General features: G+C 46.6%; 2 protein-coding genes across 3 annotated transcripts in view; one reads left to right on the top strand and one right to left on the bottom strand.

The window, feature by feature from the left end:
- Positions 1 to 1,596: 1,596 nt before the first annotated feature.
- Positions 1,597 to 10,110, bottom strand: PFN4 (profilin family member 4). The gene is made up of 5 exons (XM_088467377.1): positions 10,058 to 10,110; positions 5,605 to 5,733; positions 5,332 to 5,466; positions 3,848 to 3,953; positions 1,597 to 2,422 (listed from the first exon to the last, which is right to left on the bottom strand). The coding sequence occupies exons 2-5, from the start codon at positions 5,719 to 5,721 to the stop codon at positions 2,394 to 2,396; spliced, it is 387 nt and encodes a 128-aa protein (XP_088323503.1). The 5' UTR covers positions 5,722 to 5,733; positions 10,058 to 10,110; the 3' UTR covers positions 1,597 to 2,393.
- Positions 10,111 to 10,332: 222 nt separating this feature from the next.
- Positions 10,333 to 26,181, top strand: part of FAM228B (family with sequence similarity 228 member B) — a 41,135-nt gene continuing 25,286 nt past the window's right edge. The window contains exons 1-3 of one of the 2 annotated variants that reach the window (XM_088467375.1): positions 10,333 to 10,574; positions 20,288 to 20,398; positions 25,948 to 26,004. In XM_088467375.1, coding sequence (XP_088323501.1) covers positions 20,318 to 20,398; positions 25,948 to 26,004 — 138 coding nt within the window. In that variant the 5' untranslated portion in view covers positions 10,333 to 10,574; positions 20,288 to 20,317. Of the gene's footprint in view, positions 10,594 to 20,287; positions 20,399 to 25,947; positions 26,005 to 26,181 lie in introns of both variants that reach the window. The other variant, XM_088467374.1, reaches the window with a different exon arrangement.

Here is a 26,181-nt window from a genome sequence, read left to right as displayed (position 1 = left end):
TATTGTCCACTCAGGGGCATGCTCACCCTCTGTATTAGCCACTCAGGGGCATGCTCACCCTCTGTATTAGCCACTCAGAGACTTACTCACCCTCTGTATTACCCACTCAGGGGCATGCTCACCCTCTGTATTAGCCACTCAGGGGCATGCTCACCATCTGTATTAGCCACTCAGGGGCATGCTTACCCTCTGTATTAGCCGCTCAGGGGCAAACACAGGATTTGCATGGGGGAGGTACCTTCAGAATACTTCAAGCAAGTGATTGAACACCAAGTAGACACTACATTTATTTATCACAATCTGCATCTCACTAGCCTAAATTCCCAATGCCATATTTGAATATATTGCATGAATGTATCAAATATCACATTTAGAGACAGAGCTTACACAAAAATTCCCTGAGACTGTGCCGTCGGCTACCTCTCCCCCTCCCCCCGCTCTGCTCCGCTAAGCTAATATACTTCCCTGCACCCAGGGACCAGTGATCGATGAGATCCTCAGTAATCCGGTGATCTGGTGGCTGTGCTGCTGTTCTGTGACTCCCGTCATCTGATCGGTGCCGGACAGGACTTCAAAGCATCTCAGTTCACTTTACAGATCAGATGACCGGGTCACCGAGGCGGTCACTGGATCACGATCACTGGTACCTGGGTGCAGGTAAGTGTTATATATATATAAAAATTATATAAATACTGATGTGTGTCCTTTCGTATTAATGTGTGTTCATAGCCAGAGTATAATATTGAAAAACTCCTTCCAGTACTAGAATCATTCTCAGTCTTTAGGACTGTAGCTCCCTTCTCTTACATATAGAACCACCGTAATCCCACGGATGAAAACACTAAAATAGAAGATCAGACAAGGGGCGCTCCATAGTGCATAAATGTTTAATTTCTTAAAAAGACATACAAGGGATAAAACTTGGTAACAGATGTACTCGTACCAGATATATAACGGCGTGGGCTGGTTCAATACAAGGTATCCATCGGCACAGCAGCTTGCCACCCGCTTCGAGGAGAACACCAGTCCATCATGCACGTTTACCGTTGAACGAACAGGTGCAGCGTCCGACGGCCCGCTGTCCACCAGGGTCAGAGCCAAATACCGTTGATGGAGGAAAATAGATCACCTAGACCACGTACTAACGCGTTTCGTATCTTACTTCGTCAAAGGTGAAACTACTCTTTTTAAAAGAGGCTATAGCCAATCGTATTACAAACATTCTCATTATTAATCACATTTCTGGTAACTGAACATCAGCCGCCCTACTAGTACTCTCTAGCATAAGCAAATACATAGACTTAAATGCAGTTATAGTAGCTACTTTATCCACGGAGTATACAAGGAGGTTTTTTATTTATTTAAAACTTCACTCCGTGTACGTAGTTACAAATGTAACATATAATCATAAGTGTAACGGATAATCGCTGCAAGCTTTGAAAGTTATCTACAAGTTATTACACCATAAATAACATATATATACATTATTTATATTCAGAATGACATATTAATACACTCATTATATTACATGATAATCAGTCTAAAGACTGATTGTTAGACTGATTATCATGTAATATAATCAGTAGATACGTTTCAAAGCTTGTCCCTTGTCTGATCTTCTATTTAAGTGTTATATATGTATTTTAATTCAAACTTTTGTCTCTCTCTCTCTCTGTGATCAGCCTGTGGTCAATCAGACACACAGGCTTATCACAGAAGCCTACTCCGGGCTCTATTCTGCCTGTCAGCAGGCAGGGAAGACTGAGCTGGGGTAGGTGAAATAGGGTAGGGGAGGCGGGGGCTCCCTCCCGCAATTTTTTTAGCAATTTACTAAATTTGAGCAGATCACATTTCCCATTACAAGTATGCGCAAAAGGACGCGCACTGCAGGGGGAGCTGGGAGGGATCCAATTGGATCCTTCTCAGGGGGCATCCCAATAAGAAGCCCATAGGCTTCGATTGGGTAACTCCATCTGAAGAAGACATTACCCACCGGGACGAAGCACCAGAACGCATCGCATTCCGGTGCTTAGTACATATATGAAATATAGTAAAACCCCCGACAACTGCACCCTCCAAAAAATGCATATTTTAGATGTCTGACTGTGCTGAGAAATATGTATTTTGAATACTACAGGGGATATACCTGAAGGTGAACATATCCCCCCCCTGTGTTCGCCACTGCAGCTATATGCTTTGAAAAGCCAGTGATGATTTATTTCAGTGTATATACACAAGATATTTATTTACAAGTATTCTAGCAGATGGCACATGTCTGACAGAAGCTCGCACCATACATATGTTTCATGTATGATGTATGTTTATTACAATGCACTGATGTGCAGCAACTCCTCATGTTATCTGAATGCCGTTGTCGCCAATATGTCTGCAGATCACATTTCCTCCTCCCGGAGATAACGGCCTAAAGAAAGAAGGTCCGAAATATTATTATTATCATCATCATCATCATCATCAATATACAAATGTTTGTCTTCCCAATATATGAAACGGCCAAAGAGGGACACTTATAATTGGGATATAGAAGAAGATCACACCAGGCGCTCATCGTGGTAGTTTAATAGGTACATTTTTACTCTGGTATACTCAGATATGTTCGGTTCTCATAAACGGCATCATATTGGCTACCCGGCTCTCACGTGTTATGGATAGCCAATAAAATAATCCGAACTAATCCAAACTTGCGCTAATTTGGCGATAAGAACTGAATAAAACCGAACCCGCACTTCTCTAATTTTAATTGTATGTAAAAATAAATAAATCAGTGTCAAATAAATGCAAAAAAAATGTCAAAAGACCTTTTTACAATGATATTTTCTGCCTTATATAAATACAGTATATAAGTGTTATTGGTCCACCTATAAACCTGTGCCGGAGTCCTTGAGGTAGATTTACTAACAGTTCTATAAAGGAAAAGAGAGGTGTTACCCTAATATCAACCAATGAGATTCTAGCTATCATATATTTAGTACATTCTGAGGAATGATAGCTAGAATCTGATTGGTTGCTATGAAGTGTGAGTAAATCTATTCCCTTATGTTAGACCATGACAGACATTTACTTTGCTGTCTCTGAGAAATGTGATGCAACCGGTCATAGAGGAACATTTGTGCCTGTGTATTAAACCAGGGAGTGCTGTTAGTGCTGCAGAATGTAACAATAGAAAATGCTGCATGCTCACATCAGACATTATCAGTTACATTCTGTGGGAAAAATATTATCATTCTCCCTCATTGTTAATGGTTTCATCCACCGGTGTCATCACTGTTTTAATACTGTCTGGGCAACGGCCAATCAGGGAGTGGAGAGGGGCCAAGCGCCATGTCCCGGCACATGGAGGGGGAAAAAACCCTATTGTTTAGCTCTGTGCCATCAATGGCGATGAACCATTGAATTACCGTCATTGATGCAAAACCTTTGACCATCTGTGGTTAACCATCGATGTTTGTTAATCATCGATGGTCGATGGCCATCCCTATATTTAAGCGCTATTGCTATTTTGTTCTGGTGTTAAAATCTGACACCATTAATGCTTAAGAGGACTTTTTTTTTAACTAGGCAAGGTAAAGTGGGCAGGTTTAGGTCCCATAAATGACAAGTTGATTTAAAAGTGAGAAAAATTATTTTATGCTTTTTCGATGGGCCTCTTAATGTAATTTAAAAAAAAAAAATTTCTTGAGTTCTAAGACAAGCTCACGGTATCACGGATGCAAACATTCAAAGAAACCATAGCTTCATATACACTAAAAGGTGAATAAAGCACATGATATATAACAAATAGGTCCCAAACCGTGCAAATCTGTGAACAAATTAATTAGAAGCGACCTACCTAGCGTCTCCGTGGCCTCTACGCACACACTGGGATACATGCCTTCCCGGTATGTAGTAAGCAGGATGTTGGACTTTGTTTTCACCAGCACGATTCCCTCATTATCCTGATTGGAGAAAGAGAAATTAGACTGTGGGCCTGATTCAGACCCGTTCGCTAGATGCGATCGCTCGCTCCCTGCGAATGGAAATTCAGCTAAGTGACATCAGGGCAGCCGCTCGCAGGGCAAGTCATAAGCACGCCCACTATGTCTTGGCGAGTGATCAGCCTGTCTTAAGATGCCCACTTGCGCACGTCATTTCCAGGAAGTGCATGAAACCATTGGTACATCGAGCACCATCAGATGCGATCGCAGCGCTTGAGGTTGACTATACCCTGCCGCCAGCACTGCGAGCACTTCAGTGTATTTTTCAACCAAGTGACGTGTCCTATGACGCTGGCTGTGAATTATGCACGCCTCTAAAACCGCGTTCGGATTCTCAGGCACACCTGCGTTCACACCTCCACTCCCCCAATTCCAGTGGCCTGCCCCTGTTACCACCCACAAATGGCTTGACCTGTCACTCATTCAGCTGGGCTGTCTATGCTTGGCGAGCGACAGTTTCCCCATCGCTCCTACTAGTTCACTCACGCGCAATACAAAGCGTACGCATGCGCACATTGAAAAACATCGCTCGCTCCGAGCGATCGCTTGCTAGCAAACGGGTCTGAATCAGGCCCTGTGTGTGAACTGAAAGCTCCCTCTCGTGGCACAGGCAGTTTTCTGTAGGTAAGCATATGATTAATGCTTACTGAAAGTCAGCCACCAGGGGGCACTAACAGTACAAGCAAAGGATGGCACATGTATTTAATAGTCAAGATGTACAGTACTTAATTGCCAGTTTAATTTGTACATTCAGGGGCTTACATGCAGTAAACAAATACTGGACAGCTTTAGTTTTAAACTGAAATCTAGAATTAAGCTATGACACACCACTTCCAACTACTGTATACATCTCACTGCACATTTAAAATCTTAAAAGTGAGCTGAACTATAGCTGCCGACGTTTCGCTTCACCAGAGTGGGCAGCTTGGCTGGAGGGGGGGGGGGGGGGGGGGCGTGGTGCAGCTAGACGGAAGTTGCTTGCATGCGTGCGTGTATGAGAAGAACCACTCATTCAACCACTAAGGGGTCTATTTACTAAGCAGTGTTAGGAGAAGTGAAAAGTGAAGAGTGATAAGGTGCCAACCAATCAGCTCCTAACTGTCATCTCACAGGCTGTGTTTGAAAAATGACAGTTGGGAGCTGATTGGCTGGCACCTTATCACTTTCTTATCACTTTTCACTCTGTCTCCTAACACTGCTTAGTAAATAGAGCCCTAAATCACTTAAGTAGTTCTAATTAGCTTTGTAAAATAATGGCGACAAAAATTATAGGCTTATATCAGATCTCAACGGAGGTCACATGACTGCAGGGTGCCCGAAACAGCTTCTGCCAACTCACACATTTAGCATAGAAGGAGCCTTTATCAGCGCGGATGCATTTGTAGTTCTTGTCAAGAAAATGAAGCCCTTCGCGTCTTACAGCTGGCGGGTTACTGAAAGCCCCGAGAATCACTTGGATTTGCTGAGGCTGCAGCTGCGATGAGAGAAATAGACAGCTTAGTGCACTGGCAGAAGATTCCATAATTCTAGTACAGATCAGGATCAAAGATGCCCCTAACGTGACATAAAGCAACATCATAGATGATCCCGTGTGATCACAGAGGGACCTCACATGAAATCTGGGGGGTGACGTCACTGCGATTCCCTCTTTTATCTTGATAAGAGCGGCACAGTCCACATGCTGAGTTCCTATCAGGGAATCATACAATAAGCTCTGTATCTGGCTCATGGCTGCTTGCTCCTGAAAAGTAAAATAAAGTATATTAGCAGGGCCCGGAGTCAGTGCTGAGACGCTAGAGCACTTTATCAATAGATGCTGAGGGTTTTCCCAGAATCAATTTAAATGTTCACATTGCGGTTCTTAGTGAGTATATTTACAGCCAGGGGCTGGCTCCATAATAAATGACAGGAAGGGCACCAAACTGGCACCTGGCACAGACTCAGCCACAGTGCCAAGGGCTCCTCTACCTTTCACACATATATATATATGGCACATGTGCTCCACCTGTCATTACTATACAGCAATCTGACCATCAAACAAACTCAGACGGTTTCTTCCGATGGGCATAGAGATGTATGGAAACGAAAGGCGGAGAACGTTCCATTCTAAAAACGATTGTTGCACCATACATACAAGTGGGAAGGACATTTGGTGGAAGACGTGGTGCACACGTGTGGTAATCTGGCGTGCCGCCCACAATCCTATTCTCTTTTTGTACCTTATAAACAACATTGAGATACAGGGGAAATCTACCAAAGCTTCTAAAGAGTGGAGAAGTTTCCCCTAGCAACCACTCAACTTCTAGATAGCATTTATCAAGTACATTCTATGAAATGGGGATGGGTACTGGATGCTGAAGCTCGGGATCCCAGTGGTCAGAATCCCTCCTCGGTGCCTGATCCTAACCTCCCCCTCCCTGTCCCCTAAACCTAACCCTCCCCGCTTAGTTCCTAACCCTAACCCTCTCCCTAGTGCCTTACCCCATACATGCCTACCCTCCCGGTTTTCGCGGGAGGCTCCCGATTTTTCGGGTAACCCCCCGCACCCCCGGAAGGGTAGGCATTTCTCCCGCTTTCTGCCCACTTCCTACTCGCGTGTCTCTGTGTAGGGGGCGGGGCTTAATTACGCGATTCTGCGGGAATTGCGTCATAATGATGCAAGATGTCAGGCCCCGCCCCCATCACGACCCGATCTTTCTCCTCTCTCCAAGTCTCCCGCAAAAGAGTACTACAATGTAGGCAAGTATGCCTTACCCTAACCCCTAACTATAACCGACCCCCTAACCCAGCTACTTATTCTGACAGGTGTTGGGATTCCGGAACCGGCATTCTAAGCGCCGGCATCTTGACTGTCAGGATTTTAACCGCATCCCTATGAAATGAAAGGTGCAAGCTGTTTGGTTGCTATGGGCAACTTCTCCACTCTTTAGTCGGTTTAATACATCTCCCCTTATACCCTTATTCTTCTTACCCTTTCAAGCATACTTGTCTACTTTCTTATTTTCCTCTCTGGAAGAAGCCTGGAGGAGATGCAGGTTAGCGGTGATATTGGGGCCGGACTATCTGCATCACTAGACCACGCCCCCTCGCAGTTAAATGCCATGAATCCAGCCTATTTAAAAAGCGGATGGGACCAAATGACACAATTCTCAGAGAATGGCGTCATTAGGCTCCGCCCCTTACTCGCATACCGCCAATCCCTGGGAAAATTCTCCCCATTCTGCCCACTTCACTAGGAAGGTCGCGGGATGCGGGAGAAGTGCCTACTCTGTCGGGGGTGGGGGGGAAAGTGGCAGATGGGGAGGGGGAACCCGAAAAATCGGGAGCCTCCTGCAGGTTCCCGGGAGAATAGGCAAGTATGCTTTCAAGTTGGTTTCATAGGCACCAAATGGCAGCCCTTGTTATAACCCCTGACATATAAACAGATATTTACTTTAATGTCTAAACGTGTTAGAAATATGATGGAATGTGATTGGTAGCTATATAAGATACAGATGCAAAGTGAGAATAATGTGCACTGCCGTCTGCAGGGTTAGTTTGCCCAACACAGGAGGTATCTCTACCCATACTTACCTACTCTACTGAATTTTCACCCCTGGAAGAGTATTCAGATCTCCCGCATCCCACCCACTTCGTAGTGATGCCGGCAGGATGGGGAGGTGACTGCAAGTGCCCTAGATGAGCTATGATACATAGAAAGACTTTGGGGCTATCATCAGCAGCGCATTCACCCAGCTCACACCCGGCGCACTACAACACCCAGCATTACCCTAAGCCCCAGGCAGCTATATTCCACACAGATTGTCTACCACTGTTACACCTCTGATATCCCTGTGCCCTATGTTACTTGCTCTTCTGGCAGATTACAATAAATCTAAGAGCTGGGTAAGCTGTACCACGTGTGGCCTACCCGCCACCAGCACCAGCTCCTGCGTTACACACACAGCACCATCAGCACATTGGCCAATACAAGTGTACCTGGGTGTAACTCCGTATGTGGAGGACTACTGCACCAAGCACAATCTGCAACGCATATCTGTGACAGTACACTCTGCTATTACTATCTGCTGTCACCCTACACTCTGCTATTACTATCTGCTGTCACCCTACACTCTGCTATTACTATCTGCTGTCACCCTACGCTCTGCTATTACTATCTGCTGTCACCCTACACTCTGCTATTACTATCTGCTGTCACCCTACACTCTGCTATTACTATCTGCTGTCACCCTACGCTCTGCTATTACTATCTGCTGTCACCCTACTCTCTGCTATTACTATCTGCTGTCACCCTACGCTCTGCTATTACCATCTGCTGTCACCCTACGCTCTGCTATTACTATCTGCTGTCACCCTACACTCTGCTATTACTATCTGCTGTCACCCTACGCTCTGCTATTACTATCTGCTGTCACCCTTCACTCTGCTATTACTATCTGCTGTCACCCTACACTCTGCTATTACTATCTGCTGTCACCCTTCACTCTGCTATTACTATCTGCTGTCACCCTTCACTCTGCTATTACTATCTGCTGTCACCCTACAGTCTGCTATTACTATCTGCTGTCACCCTACACTCTGCTATTACTATCTGCTGTCACCCTACATTGCATCAGGTGCAATTTATGGATAAAATAGGGGATGGTGGCAGGACAATGAGTGACTCTGCTAACAAATCAGCATTAATCTGTGGCATACTTACCGACATTTCTGCAGGGGGCTTCGGGAGAAGGCTGCCAGGTCCCGTCCAGCAGGAAGGGTGGGGGCGGTTCAGGTAAGCGGAGCGGGGACGTGCTGACACGATCACGTCATAGTGACCCCGCCCCCTGCTTTATAATGCCAATATTACCGGCATTATAAGGCAGGGGGCGGGGCTATGATGACGCAATTCAGCGCCAATTGCGTCGTCGCACCCCCGGACCACCCACTTTTGTCCCGGGTGCTGGGGTCTGTGGGGTGCCGGCGGCTGTTCCCGGGGGACTTTCCTAGTCTTGCGGGGTGTTGGGAGCGGCACCCGATTATCGGGATGCTCCCTACAGTCCCGGGAGGGCAGGCAAGTATGATCTGTGGGGGTTGGGTACAGGATAGACGCCGGCGGTCAGAATCCCAACGCTGGCATGCCGACAGGGTTAGTTTACCGACACCTGCCGGTAAGTATCCTAACTCTCCCCCTTTCCCTACTCCTATCCCTCCCTCCCTGCAGCCTAAACCTAACCCTCCCCTAGTGTCAAACCCTCCCAATCACCCCACTACTTACCATTCGGATGCCGGCGCCGGGATTCTGACAGGTCATGGGATTCCGGCACTGGCATTCTGAGCGCTGGCATCCCCTACAACCAAAATTTAAACTACATCCCCCCTGTGATTATGCCTGATCCATATCTCCACAATGAATCAGTGTGACACAATTAATGAATGAAGTGAGCATTCACGTGCCAGCAAAAACTTGACACATGTTTACTAGAGAGATAAAATGGATAGCGATAAAGTACCAACAATCAGCTCCTGTCACTTTACAGGCATTGGGGCAGATGTATGAAGCTCTGAAAAGTGATAAACTGGAGAGTGATAAACGATCAGCCACTCAGCTCCCAAATGTCATGTTACAGGCTGCGTTTGAAAAATGACAGTTGGGAGCTGAGTGGTTGGTGGTTTATCACTCTCCAGTTTATCACTTTTCAGAGCTTCATACATCTGCCCCTGTGTTTGAAAAATTACAGTTAGGAGCTGATTGGTTGGTACTTTATCGCTCTCCACTTTATCTTACTCCAAAGCTTAGTACATCTCCCTCAGCTGAAATAAGCTTTGGGGGTCTATTTACTAAGCAGTGTTAGGAGACAAAGTGAAAAGTGATAAGGTGCCAGCCAATCAGCTCCCAACTGTCATTTTTCAAACACAGCCTGTGAGATGACAGTTGGGAGCTGATTGGCTGCCACCTTATCACTTTCTTATCACTTTTCACTCTGTCTCCTAATACTGCTTAGTAACTAGACCCCTCGGTATTAGAATTACAGCCATAAGTGGCTCTGTACTGCACAGCGCTGGTTATTCGGTATCAGTCTCACCTCTCTCCCTGCTCGGCTCCTGTCCTGTGATCGCACACTGTATTTGTGTATTGTGTGTGTGACACTGGTATGAATTCAGCAATAGGGCCGGCAGGGCTCCTGGGTACGGGAACCTCCATTGGCTGCCTTTGCACATTCTCACGTTGCAGGTTAGCCGTTGCCTCTGCCACTCAGTCAGGGGACAATAGTAACTATAACAATGCGTTGCTATGTTAACCACATACACAGGGTTTCCACTTACAGGGTTTTGCCTCTGTTTACAGGGAAATGTGACCACGGTCAGGAGCCCTGTGTATACTTACTGCTGTTTTCTCCTGATTACAGGGAGATTTCATTCTGATCAAGACTCGGTTTCCCTTTAAATCTGGTCAAAATCACCTTTCCAGCTTTTTTTTCTGTACTTGGCGTTGTTGGCTCTCATGTTATGTACGTACCGCGGCACTTTCGGTGCAAATTGTGACCGGGAAGGATACCCAGCTAGTGACCGCGCAGACAGAGCACGGAGAGCTGCCAGCTGGTAGGTGCCAGTCTATCTGGTAAGTACCTGTGTTGGTGCATGAGATAATCTACATTTGCACCACTTTGCAGAGTGACCAGCGTTGTGCATTTGCAGGGGTCTGTTAGCATTCATTACAGCAATTGGAGGATTTGCCCACATACATGCAATCTATATACCTACATTAATATATTTTATATGGGACCAGCTAGCATCCTGTCTACATTCTTATACCATGGGGGACATGCAGTTAAATGTGAGGTTCTGTCTGCGCACATAGGGCCTGATTTAGAGCCGCTCGCAAAAAGTGAGCGCTCGCTCTGAGTCAGGGCGGCCGCTTTTTAAAAATAAAACGGCCTCCTGGCCACTCGCTAAGCTGTGGGTGGCAACACACAGCTTTTGCGAGCGGCCAGGTGATGGTCGTGATGGTCGCGACCATCGGGCTTGCGACCCTTGTGGTAGAGTCTCGTCTGCCGCAAGCCCCAGTGAGCTTCCGGCTCTAATAGAGCCGGAAGCTCACTACTGACATCACTGGTGATGTCAGTAAGGCCGCACTCAAACGGCAGGCGTTCCTTTGAGAGCGCCTCCATTTGACCAGACACCCCCTTCCCCGCATACAAAACGGGATGAGCTGTCGATCAACATCGACAGCCGTCCTGTTTGTAGCGAGCCCCGGAGCGAGTAAATTTCTCACTTTCTCCAGGGCTTGCGCATGCGCATTGCGCACGCCGCAAGCGTGCAATGCCCCACCATCGACACGCTTGCGAACGCATAGCGCTTGCGAGCGGGTCTGAATCAGGCCCATAGTGCCTGACTCCGTTGTATGCTGTGCTGATATTTATGCAGGTGACCGATGTTTTTATTACAGAGTCTAAGTCGCACAGCGCCTGCGTCCCGGTGTCTACGCGATGTCGCTTGCCGGATTTGGACACAGAGTGATTGACAGCCATGGGCCGTTTGTGGGTGGTAACAGGTGGTGACGGAGGGGTGGTTAGAAAAGTGCAGGCGTGTTTTATAGGTGCGTCGGATCCAGCGACGGCGCCTTTGTGCGCCATTTCACTGGTGCCAACGCCTTAGTTCCATCATCCATTCTGAGTAGCCATTATTCATAAGGCCGATGACCTACTGATACGCAATAGATGCGTCTTTGTACGAAGCTGCTGCAACTTTTTATGCAGATGCTTGGATGTGCAAAGCCGCAGGTGGGTGTCTCATACATACATAGGGGCATATTCAAATAGGTGTGCGTGAATTACAAAAATATCCGCACCTGCATGGTTTTTCACACAAGTGCGGGTTTTTTGCAATTCAATTAGGTACGGGGTTTTCAGAGCTGAAAACCCTGCAAACACAATTTTTTTACTTGAATACCGCGGGTATCGGGAAAGTGCATACCCGCGGTATTCCTAAATTAGGATAAAGAGGCGCGAGGTTTTTTCCTCGCTAAACTTCATGCCCAATCGTGTATGCCCCATAGAGGGGAGTATCAGTCCCAGACAGTGACTGATAATTTATCTTTTTACTATAGAGGTGGACACTACATTTACTCTATAATAGTCAATGATTTGTCACTGATATTAAGATGCTGGAATATTAAACTAATAAAGGACAAATAAAAACACTTTAGGTGCTAGTGCAACGTAACTGCCCTTGAATTTGTCAATAAATAAACACAGATATGTTCACTGTATATAATTGTATCACGGCAAATCTAATGAAAGACACACTCCGGCCTTTAGGAACGCCTGCCGTTTGGAGGGAGGTCTAACTGACATCAGTACTGATGTCAGTAGTGGACGTCCTGCTCTATTAGAGCAGGAAGTCCACTCGGCCTTGCGGCAGCTAGACCCTACCGCAGGGTCTCGTCGCAAGGCCAATGGTTACGATTATCGCGATGGTCTCCTGGCCGCTCGCACAAGCTGTGGGTGAGCTTTGCGAGTGGCCGGAGAAAAAAAAAGATACATTTAAGAAACGCCCACAAACCCTGCGAGCTGCCAGCGGCAGCGAGCGGGTCTGAATCAGGGCCTCAGTCCACACATGAATGATAACTGGCATTGCAGGGCCTGGGCCGGGCAGCTGGATCTCTTTCAGCTTGAATATCACAGCACATACAGGCCAATAGAGGTCATCTAAAGCCAGGTTGCGACTTTAACAGCGTCTGCTGATGGCCCCATCAATTTTGATCAGTTTGTTAACGGGCAGGCCGGCTAGTTTGGAATCAAACGTTATTGGTAATTTGACCAATATTGCTGTGGTAGTGTGTGGAATGATCATATAGTTGTCTGGAAGATAAATTTGTCTGAAGGTTTGCTTTCACTTCATGGCAGCCATGTTTTCCAGATCATCAGAAGCTGAGGTATCTTAGGGAGTCACCGTAAAAGAGCTGCCTGTGGTCGCTGGTACTTCTCCTGTGAGGAACACGAAAAAAACATCCCCTGGTCCTCTACATTAGTGCAATTCTCTCATATTCATTATAATTATCCAGTATATCTGATATGTGAGTTGCCTTTAGGGCAGAACGTGCCCACATCCTCTAGGGTAAAATAAATCACTTCTGGCTCTGAGGCAGGAACAGAACAATTGATTCTTATTGTCACTAGAGATGTGCGCCGACCCCCGTGTTTTGGTTTTGGATCTGGATTGGTTTTGCTAAACCTCATCTCCGTGTTTTGTTTTTCGGTTTTGGTTTTGGATCTGGATTTTTTCTTTAAAAATCATAAAAACAGCTAAAATCACATAAAATGGACCTGTTTTTGTTCCTACAGTATTATTAACCTCAATAACATTTATTTCCACTCGTTTCCAGTAAATTTTGACCATCTCACAGCTCACTATATTGTTTTCATCCACATGAGGCCCACAATTTGCACCAAGCTAGCTGACTGACTAAGTTAAGCGGCAGCAGTGGGCGGCACAAGCACGTGGCAGTTCAACTTCCAACATGACACATCAGGAAACAAATGTTTTTATTATTCAAGAGAGGCCTGAGGGAGTTGGAGTATGTATGTAGTTGAAGGCTGGGCGGGGACAGGAAGGGTTGATTAAATTTACTACCAATTTCATTTTTTGATTCCGAAGAAAATATATGAGGGAGAAGGAGAGTGGGGGAGGCATTTACAAAAAAAATATTTGACACATTCACATCAGTCCTTGTCCCAGAAGAATCCTTGCGCGCCATGCCTGCTGCTGCTGGAAGACTTCTAGTAGTGCTTTCCACATGAAAAAGCATTTCCCAACCTGTACAGGGACATTAAAAAAACATAGGCCCTGATTCAGACCCACTCGCAATTGGGCGTACGTACGTTCGGTGTACGTAAAAAAATATTTAAATTCAAGCACTCGCTCGTATTTTCGTACGCAGCTAAAAATCCGCCCCAAACTCAGGCGACCCCTCCTCTAACTAACGAGCGTGCCAAATAGCGAGCGTACATCCCCGAAATGGCTTGAAGGGAACGCACGCACAAGTACAAACCGGAAGTGGGCCTGTCAGATTCCGATTACCTGCTCGTTTTTGCTGCCTACCTCCCTCAATCGTATCATGCCAATCAATGTATCTATCAATTAGCTTAATTGTTTGTTTTTTGTTTGAGCAATAAAAAAAAAAAAAAAAACTGACATTGTATTCTCACATTATTGTCAAAATGGATTACATTTAATCCTGGGCCAAAAGGCACAAACTGGCAAAAACCACACTTTACATGCCCCCCCAAAAAAGGGCTCTTTAAGGAACGTTTCAAATTTAAAATAACGATGCAAATTTAACAGGCCAAAAGAAAAAGGTAAAAACCAAAAAAACATGATGACATTATTGTTACAATAGGCCCTAACCAACAAATTGAGCCCAAAAGAAACTACCACAAATGTACGTAAATTGATTGTGTAATCATCACATTAGCAGCTATGATTTCCACCTGCGTACGCTTTTGTGCTAACACAAAAAACTACTTTCTAAACACATACCAAGCCGGTTTCCAATCCACCACTTATTGCTGTTCAGACCACCCGCGATTAATCGCAGCAACATCGAGGAGTGCCGGGATGGAGGAGAAGGCCACCGCCAATGTGGTCGAGTAATCCAGACCCTAAGCTGTGCGAGCATTTTGAAGGGAAAGAGGATCATCCAGTGACGTATGAGTCGGTCCGTACACATTTTACGCTCGCATCTGCTAATGTATGTACGCCCCAAAAACGCCTCGCCTGCGTTTTTCCATCTCCACCCCCGTCAACAGCCAAAAACGCCCTGTTCTGTCAATCACATTTGACATGTCACTTCCTGTACGCTATTTGACGAACGAGACCAAAAAAACTCGCAATCTGCCGTACGCACATGCGCAGTGTTACACCGACGCAGGCGCGGTTAGTCAACGTCGGAACGCAACGAGCGTACTGCTGTTTGCGAGTGGCTCTGAATGAGGGCCATAGTTAGTTAGTGGCCTTAAAGTGCCACTGAACCAACACAGATATGTGGACAAGCGTAAGATCTATTTGCTGTGGTATCCCTTGGTTAAAAATAGAAATAATAAATCTAATACTCATACCAATAGATATAAGATATAATACATGAGGTGACAATTAACCAATAATTACAAGACCACGTATTTGGGATTAATATCCTCCCCCTTTTTCTCATCTAAACCAGAGGTATAATATCCTTAATATGCTGTGAGATATGATGCACCATACATACATTAACCATAGTACTCAATGCATTAATTATGTGTGAGATTAATATGTAGGTGGTGATTTTGTCCATATTGACATTTATAATAGGACATTCAGTGGATCAGGAGCGTACACTTTTTTAAAATACAGTCATTCACACTACACACACCAATTTCTTTTTAAATATATTTTCGCTTTTTAGTCTCTTGACACTATATAAAGTTATTAAAAGTTATGTTTTATGTATTATTTGTTCAGTGCACCACTATGGATATTTAATAATAAATAATTAACTCCACCTGTGGATCTTTTCAAATGTGTCACTGAGTAATGAATACACCTGTGCACCAGCTAGGTGGTCTGGAAAACGAGAACTGTTAGTAGCTCTCGAGGACCGAGGTTGGCTACCCCTGATTTAAGGCCTTACGGTGTTTCTTTCTTGAGAAACCTGCACCTGCTTCGGTGGCTAGGAATGGATTTTTATCATCCCAGAAGGGCACCAGGAAGAGTGCTTTCCAAAAACAATTGACTTAAATAATCCTTTGCAAACCTTCCGTAAAGGCATTTTCCAACCTGTTCAGGGACATTAAAAAAAACATAGGACCTGATTCAGAGCCGCTCGCTAGATACGATCGCTCACTCCCAGCATATGCAAATCCACCGCATGCCCAGCAAGGCAGACGATCGCACGGCAAGGCATTAGCACGCCCACTATGTCTTGGCGAGTGATCACTTTGTCTATGCAGATGCCCACCAGCCATTCATAAGACGCCTACTTGCACACGTCATCTCCTGGAAGTGCATTAAACATTGGTACATCGAGCACCATCGGATGTGATCGCAACACTTGAGGTTGACTATACCTGGCCGCAAGCACGTTCACTTCAGTGTGAAATACAACCAGGTGACGTGTACAATAACAGTGCCTGTTAATTATGCACGCCTATGAAACAGCGTTGAAACACACAGGCACGCCTGCGTTCGCACCCCCACTCCCCCGTTTCTAGTGGACTGCCCCTGTTACCACCCACAAACGACCTCTCCTGACACTCATTCAACTGGGCTGTCTATGCTGAGCGAGCGAGTGCTTCCTGATCTGTTGCTGTGATTCACGCACGCGCATTATGATGCATATGCATGCACAGAATGCAAATATCGGCCAGCTACGAGCGATCGCATCCTAGCGAGCAGGTCTGAATCAGGTCCATAGTTAGTTAGTGGCATTCGAACTGCCGTTGTTCCCACTGTCCACTTAACCAGATCAAATATGTGAACAAACGGAACAGAGCATTAAATGCAACATTTCAGATTTAAGGTTTAAGTCTTTCGTTGTGTCTTTCGTTGTGTCTTTCTTGGGAATTCTTGAGTGCCATGCCTGCTTGCTGGGAGTGGATTTTCATCCCAGAAGGGGACCAGGAAGACTGCTTTCCAAAACAATTGACTGTAAAATAATAATTTGCAAAGCTCCTACATTGAACATTTCACAACCTGTACAGGGACATGAAAAATAACATAGGTAGTTAGTGGTCTCAAAGTACCACTTAACCTGCACAAATATGTGGACAAGCATAAGCTCTATGATTTAAGGCAGGGGTAGCTAACCCTGGTCCTCGAAAGCTGCCAACAGTGCATGTATTACAGGTCTCACAGAATCACAACTGTAATAATTAACTCCACCTGTGGATCTTTTCAAATGTGGTACAGAGTAATGAATACACCTGTGCACCTGCTAGGTGGTCTGGAAAATGTGAACTGTTAGTAGCTCTCGAGAACAGAGGTTGGCTACCCCTGATTTAAGGCCTAACGTTGTGTCTTTCTTGAGAATCCTGCACCTGCTTCTGTGGCTAGGAGTGGATTTTCATCCCAGAAGGGGACCAGGAAGAGTGCTTTCCAAAAACTATTAACTGTTAAATAATTCTTTGCAAACCTTCCGAAAAAGCATTTCCCAACCTGTACAGAGACACTAAAAAAAACATAGTTAGTTAGTGGCCTACAGTTCAAACTGCCGTTGTACCCACTGTTCACTTAACCAGAGCAGATATTGTGGACAAGCGGAACAGAGTAGCAAATGCAACATTTAAGATTTAAGGTTTAAGTCTTATGTTGTGTCTTGAGCGCCATGCCTGCTGCTGGGAGTGGATTTCCATCCCAGAAGGGATGAAGACATTATTTTTTCTTCCCAATGGACACAGATCTGAAGAGATGTAAATAACTACTGACAGAAAAAAGAGGCAATTTGGAGGCCCTTACACAAAACTGCCTTTGGTTTACTTGAGCTGCCCACCTTCCAGTGTGTACTCAGAAAGAGTTTTCAGCACAGCCGGGAACCTTGTCAGTGATCGGCCTGAGACTACTTCCCCAAAATGTGGAAAAGAGGATGCCCATCAAAATGAACTACAAATTCTACGAGAAAGACCTTTGCCATCAATTACATGCAAAAATTACAGAGGCACCTGTAATGGTGGATTCCAGCGGGGACAAATTAATATTGTGTGAAGAAGATGATGTATACGTCACACCAGATTATACCATCACCCAAGTCTATATCGTCATCCCATCCTGTGTTGTGTATAAATTACAGCTGCGCTCCCTGTTTGATTGGGGATTCATGGTCCACTTTAGTGGATGTGAGCTCCATTTTAGTCCGTATCATCACCACACCCCCTACACATCTTCTGACCTGGGCTACAGGAGGAGCAGCTGCACTCTGGAATACAGTTGCATGGAGTTGCCCCTCTGTCTCGCTGAAATTCAGGTAGAGGGGTCATGGGTAGGGACTAGGGACACTATAATCAGAGAACACATGGCCTGATTCAGAGCCGCTCGTAAGCGGCCACTCGTTCGTTCCGAGCGATGTTTGCCCAACTGCGCATGTGTACGGATTTTAATATGCATGCGCGAACCAGTCAGTGCGGCCAAAAATCGTTTGTTCGCTAAATAGCGAATGCCTGCTATTTTGAGTGACAGGAGGAGGTGTATGTGGGTGGTAACAGGGGAAGGTGCTTGAAAACGGGGAGTGGAGATCAGAACGCAGGCATGCTTAAAGGTCAAAACGGGTGTTTTATGGGTGTGCATAATTAATACAGCAGCGTCATTGACCACGTCACTGGGTTATTTTATAGTCAGAACTGCTCGCAAGATTGTGGTAGGAAAAACCAACCACAAGAATAGCGAGCAGTTCATCCGCTGGTCGATGTACTCTATTAATCTAATAAATAGCGGACATGACGTAGTATGCGAGCGGCCAGGGGGCGTAGTTATCCAAAAAACGTCCGCAAGTTTTGTTCGCTCGTTCAGACATGGAGGCGTCAACAGACCGCAAAGAGCGAACGGTTCATTTGAATAGCCACCCCCTTTTCCTGAACGACCGTCCGCAAATAGCGTCCGGCTCTGAATCAGGCCCACAGTTTTAGCTGCTTTATTCCATTTTTTAAACCATATCCTCTAATTTCACCATTGAAAATGTTTATGCAAATCTCAGCAGAGGCGCTTTGTGATGCCATGGCTAACGTGCGCACAAATAGATTGATTGATTGATTGATTTAATTAATTTTTGGGGGGCACTTGGGAGGGTGAGCACCCAAACGAGGCAGCAGCCTCTTGATAAACGACACAGTCAGCACAGCACCCCTGCGCACCTACGTTGCTGATAAATGTGGCTAACACGCTCACACAAAAAAATATTTTTATTTTCTCACTGGTGGTGTAGCTAACACGCACACACAATTTTCTTTTAATTATTTTTACACTGGGGGTGAAGAAGAGCACCCCTGATGGACAGAGCACCCCTTGGACAACACTGCAGAACAGCCAGCCAGCCCCAATGGACAGGACAACCTCAAACAGCCAGCCCTTATGGACAACAGCCAGCCAGCCCCTATGGACAGGACAACAGCCAGCCCCTATGGAAAACAGCCAGCCAGTCCCTATGGACAACAGTCAGCCAGCCCCTATGGACAGGACAACAGCCAGCCCCAATGGACAACAGCCAGCCAGTCCCTATGGACAACAGTCAGCCAGCCCCTATGGACAACAGCCAGCCCCTATGGACAGGACAACAGCCAGCCCCTATGTACAGGACAACCTATTATGCACAACAGCAGCGCAGCACAGCTCCCAGCACAACCTCACAAATCACAATTATGCACAACAGCAGCACAGCTCCCAGCTCCCTTCCTCTGCACTCTCCACAGCCGGAATGAAAAATGGCGGCGATCGCTGAACCTTTATAGAATCCAAATCCCGTGAAAATGTGACAGCAGGATGATGACGTTTTGCCTCGTTTTCAGATCCGAGTCAGGCGGGAAAACCCGAGCCAACTCGTATCTGCCTCCTATCTGCTAAGTTCCGGTGGGTTCGCTCATCTCTAATTGTCCCAGGGCTGTTAGATAGACAGTACCGTTGTGAGCTGAAAGGCCTGAGTAAGAATTTAGAGGGCCTTTGTCACACCTGTCATGTAATCCTTTTCTACAGTATGTTATTTTCAGCCGTATTTTGATAGCGCTTTCTATTGGCGATGTGCACTCAGAGCCTGATTCAGCAAGGAACGCAAGTGTGCGGACCCACGCACCATCCGCTGCAAAAATATGCTAATGAATGCATGCGCACGGCAATCGTGGCAGTAAAAAGTAGACGCCCAGCACTACATAATACCACCCACTCCTATCCACTTTCACATAACCCACATTTTCTTTGTAAATTTCTTAAAACGTTATAGTCAAAAGTGATTTTGTGTAAACACCCCAATGCAGACTGCCTGACCCCAGCGGAATAATTCCGTTGCCCATTCAGCTTACTCAGATGGGCGAATACTGCGGCCATTGCGACCATCCAATGCTGCATTGTGGGACGCAGCACTCGGATCGCAGGTGCTGGAAGGAAACACCACCTGCCCTGTGGAATTACCATATGTTGGCATCTCAATGCTAACTACGTCCACCCTCTATGATGACGATTTCAATTTAGCAAACTCATTTCTCAGTGTAGTTACCTATAAAAGTCACGGTAGAATAGTATTTTGATGCCGCCTTCCTATCTCTTTTCATTATTTCTGATCTTACATTATTCCACAGGGAGTAACAGTCAGGACGCCACAGAGGATTATGCCATCACGTCCAGCAGCACTCTCTGCCATTTCCCTGAAGAAGACCAGTGACTGGCTGGCACAGAAACCACATGTCCAGGTAAAATGACTCAGATACAGTGCGTTCTTCCGCCGCCAGGACCAGTCACACAGGAGAGATCCCCCGTGTTCTAGGTGTATATAAAGCTGGCTTATACTTAGCATCAGGGCCGTAACTAGGGTAGTGCGGCCAGTGCCATGGCACAGGGCACCGCAGGGCAAGGGGCGCTGTTTGGGCCTGTCAATTTTCCTGTTTATTATCATTCTCACTTGTAGCTTCCTCTTCTTTTATCCACAGCATCTCCTGGCCTCCCCTATCTCTTCCCTTGCCCTTCCCCATGAAGCCATGGCCCCTTTTCAAGTGCATTATCTTATGTCCCTATTTAAAAAATGGAGGGGGGGGGACGACAATACTCTCTCATATAGAATCTTAATAGAATAATGGGGCTGATGCATAGTTGGCAGGACCCCAAATTGCAGGCATAAAAGACATTTACTTAAATAAAAAATGCAATTGGGTAATTAACAAAGTTGCAGATATTGCAAGATGCGTGGTCATCCAGAAAGAGGAGTGAGCTACTAGGCCGACTCCATCTTAGTGTCCCTCCAGGGAGGCTTCATTCCCTACACAAAGATGGCCACCGTAGGTAGTACTGTGCTTGCGCGGGCACCGTTATGGCACTGTGTAGGGTGACCTGATGGGAGACCTGATAGATCGTGAGAGACCCAGTGTAATACTTGCATTAAATGCTGTACCAGCATCCTGCACTGCTAGCCGCAAGTGTCATACACTTACCGGCTGGTGAGGTGTATGAAACCCCGCTCTGCTTCATCAACACTGTGCATGTAACAGTGAGTACGGCTGTACCTACTACTTATCAATAAACCAACACCACTAGTTAAATACAAGGGATGTTCGTAATTGGAATCATCTACTGGTGTGTGCTGAACAACTCTGCAATATAAACACCTGTGCACATATCCTTTCCAACAATATGTGCCCAGGTTGTGCCAGACACACGTCACATACACTTACCCACATGTCTTTAAACATCTGTTTTGTTTGCAAAATACACATTCGCCTTCAGACTTCAATAATATTAAAACAGCAGAAACAACACTCCATCCCATGTATGGGGAAAAGACAAAAACAAATCCAGAATCGTATGAGTCTGAATGTGCTGATGGGTCAAAACACATATAGGAGCAGATGTACTAAGCTCTGGAAAGTGATACATTTATAGTGATAAACTACCAACCAATCAGCTCCTAACTGTCATTTTGCAAACACAGCCTGTAACATGGCAGTTAGGAGCTGAGCGGCTGGTAATTCATCCCTTCTAATTTATCACTTTCCAGAGCTTAGTACCTTTCCCCCCATAAGCTTGTATTTTTGCAATGTACAGCCATGGCCAAAAGTTTTGAGAATGACACAAGTATTGGTTTTGACCAAGTTTGCGGCTTCAGGGGCCTATTCCTCATAACTAAAAATTCTCTGGAGGTAATTAGGTTTAGAGCTTGCATGGAGTTCTACCTAATTACTGGAGGAATCCATCATTCCTCCTCCCTATAACTATCTATTCCGAAAAGCTGTCATTTTTGCGATGACAGCTTTTTGGGAAATAGATAATTTTCCCTACCTGCTCTAACTTACCGCAGCTGTAATCAGTGCTGCGCATGCGCCGTTACATCCGTAAAAGCAGCGAATGCGCAGCACTTCCTTCTGCTGCGGTAATTGTGTCTGCACACATGAATGGTCTCAGGACACTTTTACTGTTGGCGTGACACAGGACTGATGTTTTTTCCAGATGCCCTAAACAATCTGAAAGGGGATTCATCAGAGAAAATAACTTTACCCCAGTCCTCAGCAGTCCAATCCCTGTACCTTTTGCAAAATATCAGTCTGTCCCTGATTTTCCTGGAAAGTGGCTTCTTTGCTGCCCTTCTTGACACCAGGCCGTCCTCCGAAAGTCTTTGTCCTGTGTCATGCCAACAGTAAAGCATCCTGAGACCATTCATGTGTGGGGTTGCTTCTCAGCCAAGAGAGTGGGATCACCCACAATTCTGCCTAAGAGCACATCCATGAATAAAGAATGCTACCAAAACATCCTCCAAGAGCAACTTCTCCCAACCATCCAAGAACAGTTTGGTGAGGAACAATGCCTTTTCCAGCATGATGGAGCACCTTGCCATAAGGGAAAAGTGGCTCGGGGAACAAAATGACGAAATTTTGGGTCCAGGGTCAGGAAACTCCCCAGACCTTAATCCCATTGAGAACTTGTGGTCAATCCTCAAGGGGCGGGTGGACAAACAAAAACCCACAAATTCTGACATCTCCAAGCAGGCAAGAATGGGCGGCCATCAGTCAGTATGTGGCCCAGAATCTGAGTGACAGCATGCCAGGGCGAATTGCAGAGGTCTTGAAAAAGAAGGGTCAACACTGCAAATATTGACTCTTTGCATAAACTTAATGTAATTGTAAATAAAAGCCTTTGACACTTATGAAATGCTTGTAATGTTACTTCAGTATACCATAGTAACATCTGACAAACAGGTCTAAAACCACTGAAGCAGCAAACTTTGTGAAAACCAATACTTGTGTCATTCCCAAAACTTTTGGCCATGGCTGTAGTGTGTATTGCACTTAGAAAGGAGTGATGCATTACAGAAGCTGATGGTGCACAGCAGACGCAGAAAAAGCCATCGGAGGCGCTATCATATTTATTTGTTGAGCCATTGTTCATGTGATGACATTTAGACAAAACCCTATTGCTAACGTAAGGACCCCTTCAGATCTTTCTTTACTGGATAAACTTCACTTTTGTTGTTATCCATATCGGGGGCTCCTGTCTGGCAACAACCCATCACATACTCCAACAGCAGACAACATGCTGCTATCCAGCTACTGTGGAACTACACATCCCAGCTTACCGTGCCACAGATTTGCTGTTAGGACATGTGAAAACTGTGACAGGGCATGTTGGGATGTGTAATTCCACAGCAGCTGAAGGGCCACATGTTGCATACACCTGTCACATACAATGTCGTATTGCTCTGAGATGTGATATTACTGTTTCTGCTGTAAGATTTTTCACAGTATCTGCTGTAGTAATACACAATAATTAGAAAAGTGTCCTCATCCCATGTGGACAGGTGTAGGCTACATCTTTACATGGATGTCCTTGGATTTCCTGAGGCATCAATGTTTTTTTTTTTAGGTTTCCCTTTGATTTGCTATTTACTTCATAGCTTACACAGTGGTGTAACTAGGGCAGGACCAGCGGGGCACGTGCCCTGGAGCGCCATGGGACCGGCGGCGCGGTTGGCGCACCACCGGCCACGATACTGGCCCGCTCTAGTTAGCCAGTGTAGTGCCGACCACAGTGTGTGTGGTCAGTGCTACACATTTACACGGGACCGGCGCTAGGCTTCCAGCGCCAGTCCTGTGCTGCACAGCTGAGCCCCTTCCCTCCCCCTGAGCGCTTGCCCAATAGCGCCAGGAGCAGGGTGGCAGACGGGCTCAGGCTGTGCTGACACACACATCGCCGCCAGCGCTGGCGGCGATGTGTGTGTTGACCAGCAGCCAATGAGAGTCAGACAACTCTCATTGGCTGCTGCTTCTGCACACACATCACTACCGAGCGTCAGCGATGTGTGTGTGAATCAGCAGCCAATGAGGTCAGACAGACTCTCATTGGCTGCTGCGCGCACATCACCGCCAGCGGTGATGTGTGTGTTAACCAGCAGCCAATGAGAGTCAGACGACTCTCATTGACTGCTGCTGCTGCTACTGCACACACATCACCGCCAGCGCTGGTGGCGATGTGTGTGTTAAACAGCAGCCAATGAGAGTCAGACAGACTCTCATTGGCTGCTGCTGCACACACATCACTGCCAGCTTCCGGCTCCTGCAGTGGGTAATAGGAGAGACGTCATGACATCTCTCCCATAATGCAGAGTGCGCCAGCCCGGGAGGACTGACGTGCGGACGGCGGCGTGGATTCAGGTAAGAAATTTTCCTTTATTTATTGTTTCATTTCAGTGTGTATTTATCGGGGGGGGGGGGGGGGGGGCTAAGGAGCGGGTTCAGTGGCCACAAATTGCTGATCATCAGTTACTCCCATACGTTACCAGATTTTCATTCCAACCAACTAGTTGGATGGTTGGACAGAAAATCTTACCATGTATGGCCAGCATTACACAAAATGTCCGGATTCCCCACTGTCCCGTCGTGAATCCGGACAGCACATGTGCGAGCCCAAATGCGATGGGGGTGGGACGCGGATGTGACTGGGATCAAGGACAAGCAGGTAGAGCGGCACGTCAGGCAGGTGCTGCTCAGTTTGCTAGCTGCGGGGAGGACAGGCTGCTAGGGACCATGCACATGGATGAAACAGAAACAGTTGGAAAGCAGCTCCACGGCCTGGCTGTGGGCAGCTCAGTGCAGCTTTAACTCGGATTGGATGCTATAGAGAGCAGCTGTAGTGGGGAGAGTGACAGTGAGGAGGCTACTGAGAGCTCGGAAGAAAGACTGGAGTAGAAGTGCCTGGTCCCGGAGTATCTGCGGTTTTACCCGCAGCGGCTCCATGGGCTATCACTGCCTCCTGTGTGTGTAGGCTGGCACTGCCCAGTGTGTGTGTGTAAGCTGGCACTGGCCCCAGTGTGTATAGACTGGCCCTGCCCCCAGTGTGTGTGTTTGTGTAAGTTGGCATCTGCCCCGTGTGTGTAGGCTGGCACTGTCCCCGGTGTGTGTATGTTGGATGGCACTGCCCCCCCTACTCCGTGTGTGTGTAGACTGGCATTGCCCCCCCTCCTCTGTGTGTGTAGGCTGGCACTGCCCTCCTCCTCCATGTGTGTAGGCTGGCACTGTCCCCCTCCTCCATGTGTGTAGACTGGCACTGCCCCCACCCTCCCCTTTGTGTGTAGGTTGGTACTGCTCCCCCATGTGTGTGTGTTGGATGGCACTGCCCCCACTCTCCCGTGTATGTGTAGGCTGGCATTGCCTCCCCTCCTTTGTGTGTGTGTGTGTAGGCTGGCACTGCCCCCCTCCCCCATGTGTGTATAGGCTGGCACTGGCCCCCTCCTTTCCCCCGTGTGTGTGTTGGCTGGCACTACCCCCCTCCTCCTTGTTTGTGTAGGCTGGCACTAGCACTACCCACCCTCCCCATGTGTGTGCAGGCTAGCAATGCCCCCCCTCCCCCATGTGTGTGTGTAGGCTGGCACTGCCCCCCCTCCCCATATGTGTAGGCTGGCAATTCCCTCCCCTCCCCTCCCCCATGTATGTGTAGGCTGGCACTGCACGCAGTGTGCCCAAATAGCGGAAATTTTAAAAATACTTTGTCAGGGTACTAATTTTGGCTATACCGTATGTACTACACCAAACTGATGGAATGCTAGAGGTGCACAGGAGGCTCAGATGACAAACTGGCGTTTGTATGCTACAGAAGCTGTGGGGGAGGCAAACTATCAACAAAATATAATTGATCTAATCAGCATTTAAATATATGTATTTACAGTTACACATAGACCTGGGATCTGGCCGCCATGATGCTAGCTGTGGTCGTCCCCTGATCAGGGACATTTCCTGACATTTGCTGTTTGTTTCCCCAGCTATCAGGTGATGAAGGCACCATGGAGCTGCTGGACAGGGAGAAGTGCTGGAAGCAGGTACAGGAAACTACTGCAGCGCACAGAGGCCCCTTATTCAGGGGTAAACGCTGACTGCGCGTAATGCCGATGTTCACCTAGTTAACCGATTATTTGCAACTGCGCATGTGCGGAATGTCCTGAAAACCCCTACGGCGCATGCATTACCCTGAGTGTACGCACACTGGACTGTTGCGT

Source organism: Taudactylus pleione, unplaced genomic scaffold, assembly GCF_031769625.1.
Source record: "Taudactylus pleione unplaced genomic scaffold, aTauple2 ptg000070l, whole genome shotgun sequence".
In the NCBI taxonomy this organism is placed as follows: Eukaryota; Metazoa; Chordata; class Amphibia; order Anura; family Myobatrachidae; genus Taudactylus; species Taudactylus pleione.
The sequence above is the reverse complement of the archived record's forward strand: the minus strand, read 5'-3'. Positions and strand labels throughout refer to the sequence as shown.

Coding starts and splice junctions, on each gene's coding strand:
- PFN4 (XM_088467377.1), bottom strand. CDS start 5,721: ATGAGCCAGATACAGAGCTTATTGTATGATTCCCTGATAGGAACTCAG. Junction 3,954..5,331: donor GCTCCTTCTATGCTAAATGT/GTGAGTTGGCAG, acceptor TTCTCCAATCAG/GATAATGAGGGAATCGTGCT. Junction 2,423..3,847: donor AGAGGCCACGGAGACGCTAG/GTAGGTCGCTTC, acceptor TTCTTTCTTTAG/GCCGTTATCTCCGGGAGGAG.